This window comes from Engraulis encrasicolus, chromosome 4 (genome assembly GCF_034702125.1).
Source record: "Engraulis encrasicolus isolate BLACKSEA-1 chromosome 4, IST_EnEncr_1.0, whole genome shotgun sequence".
Taxonomy (NCBI): domain Eukaryota; kingdom Metazoa; phylum Chordata; class Actinopteri; order Clupeiformes; family Engraulidae; genus Engraulis; species Engraulis encrasicolus.
Window position 1 is genome coordinate 41,142,508 of NC_085860.1, and position 2,500 is coordinate 41,145,007.

Here is a 2,500-nt window from a genome sequence, read left to right on the forward strand (position 1 = left end):
AATAGCGGCCATAATTTCAGTGTGAAACCCCCACACACAGACATATACATTGAAATATCAACAAATAAGAGCACACAAACACACACAACTGTATGCTAATATGCAGATAGAAACGATTGCATCCTAAGCCAGTGGTTCTTAACCTGGGGTGCGGGCACCCCCAGGGGGTGCGCCAGAGATTTCAGGGGATGCGCAGAATTTTGTTTGTGTTGAGGTTGAAACCAAAATTATGCTTGCAAACATTATAATCAGGCCAAATTAAGACCAAATCATCATTGTGTCATCAAGAATCATTGTAATTAATCATTTCAAACATTTTTGGTGTTGGGGGTGAGCAGCTTGTCTCCGGCACAGGAAAGGGGTTAAAAAAGGTTAAGAACGATTGCATCCACCACTCATACAGCCCAACAATAGAAATGTTGAAGAGTCTGTGCTTCTGAAAGGAAGGCTAACCGCTGCTCCTGACTCACTTCTCTAGTGCATTGGCCACGTCCAGATATCCCTTGGCTGTCACGTTGTTCCTGTCCCACGCAAGAGACCTGAGATAGGAGGAGAGAAAAATAAGAGAGCGAGAGAAAGAGAAACAGGAGGAGGAGGATGGTTAAATAGCTGAGCTTGGTGGTGGGTATCAAGGCCTTGGAGGATGGTTAAATAGCTGAGCTTGGTGGTGGGTATCAAGGCCTTGGCGTAAATGGTTGAATGCCTGAACGTGGGCCATGCCGTGGCTCACACGATAGGGCACTGCACTACTACACAGGCAACCCAGGTTCGATTCCCAATTCGAGGTCATTTCCCGATCCTCCCCCGGCTCTCTCCCCATTCATTTCCTGTCTGTCTCACTGTCATCTGAAAAATAAAGGTGTAAAAGCTCCCCCCCCCAAAAAAAACATTTTTTTAAAATAAAATAAAATATCTGAACGTGGTGTTGAGAATGAGGGACTTGGCATCAGTTATTACCCGAGTCTGGTTTTGAGGTTGATTTGGTATTCAATATGAGGGCCTTGGTATTAGTGCTGATTAAATCACTCAGTTCTGTTTTTGAGAATGGGGCCTTGTTGTAAGTGATAACATAATTTAGATGAATTTGGTGTTTTTAGTATGAGAGCCTTGGTGTTTATGATGAAATACCAGGGCTATGTGTTTAGTATGAAGGTGTAGGAATAAGTGATTAACCCCTTAGCGCAGCACTATGGCTCTCTGTAATGTCATAGCAATGTTGTTATGATGTAGTTAAGCATTTTCAGCCAGTGAATAGGGTCGCTGGCGACCCCATCTGCAGTAAGAGGGTCTACAGGACTCTCCAACAAATGGCGTTAGAGTATCTGTATTAACGTTTTTTTTTTTAAACAGAAGTTAGAGATGATGTCACATTGGGGACTCGGCTTCGGCAGAGAGGCTATACTGTATAAACTTGGGTCTCTGGTCACCAACGTGATGTCATGCGCTGCTTTATGGGGAAAGAATAGCTGCCACTTTTTAATATAATATTATTTATTTTTTGTGGTACCCAACCAAATCAAATATGATGGTTAATAGTTAAATGTGTACTACTAACAAGAAACTGGTTCAACACTTTTTTTTTATCTTAACCTGCATCACCACCTTTAAGCACCATAATAAAAGTATGCTCCGACTGGCCACATGCATCTCTACAGATATCACACACACTCTCTACCAAGAATATCAGCCATTACCCTCAAGTAGGCGTTTCAGAGTTCCCCGCTTCAACCGCAACAGACTTAAACATGCTTTCATACATCAATCTATTCTTTTGCTAAATCAGTAGTATTTATTACTTCATGGTGGTATTATCTTCAAGTTATGTGGGTTGTATGTAATATATGTATGTATGTATGTATGTATGTATGTATGTATGTTTGCCTGTACATAGGCCTGTGTCTTTGTTTTGTCAGCTGTGCAATAGTCTTGTGATGTGATGTTATTGTGTAGGCCTATGTTTTTCTGTTTTCTGTATTCTGTTTCGTCTTAACGAGTGTTGCTCAGGGATGCAAACTGAATTTCAGTGCAAACTGACAATAAAGTATCATCGTATCGTATCGTATCGTATCAAGCCCACTGAGGTATTTAAGTACAGTACATATTAGTCATCAGTGATGCTTAACCTGCAAATCTACCTTTAAATAGCAGAGTTTGGTGTTGAGTACGAGGGCACTACTGGTTCATTAAATGCCTGAGCTTGGTGTTGGTGATGAAATACCTGAGCTTGGTGTTGAGAATGAGGGCCTTGGCGAGCATCTTGGCACCCGTGTCCCCGATGAGGTTTCCGCTGAGGTCCACGTTGGCCAGGGTGGCGTTGCTGGCCAGGCTGTTAATCAGGATGGTGGTGCCCGTCTTCAGCTTGGAGTCGCACACAGACAGGGATTCCAGCGGCTAGGGGACACGGGGACAGGAGAGGACAGGTGGAGACATTACATTACATTACATTACACTTAGGTGACACTTTTATCCGTAGCAACTGCAACCCTATGGTCTACTGCAG

The 2,500-nt window shown here is 43.0% G+C and overlaps 1 protein-coding gene across 1 annotated transcript in view; it reads right to left on the reverse strand.

Moving 5' to 3' along the window:
• carmil2 (capping protein regulator and myosin 1 linker 2) overlaps positions 1 to 2,500 on the reverse strand; it is a gene marked incomplete at its 3' end in the record, with an annotated part of 93,087 nt that overhangs the window by 62,495 nt on the left and 28,092 nt on the right. The window contains exons 21-22 of the mRNA XM_063197850.1: positions 2,219 to 2,391; positions 471 to 539 (exon numbers count right to left, since the gene is read on the reverse strand). Coding sequence (XP_063053920.1) covers positions 471 to 539; positions 2,219 to 2,391 — 242 coding nt within the window. The remainder of the gene's footprint in view (positions 1 to 470; positions 540 to 2,218; positions 2,392 to 2,500) is intronic.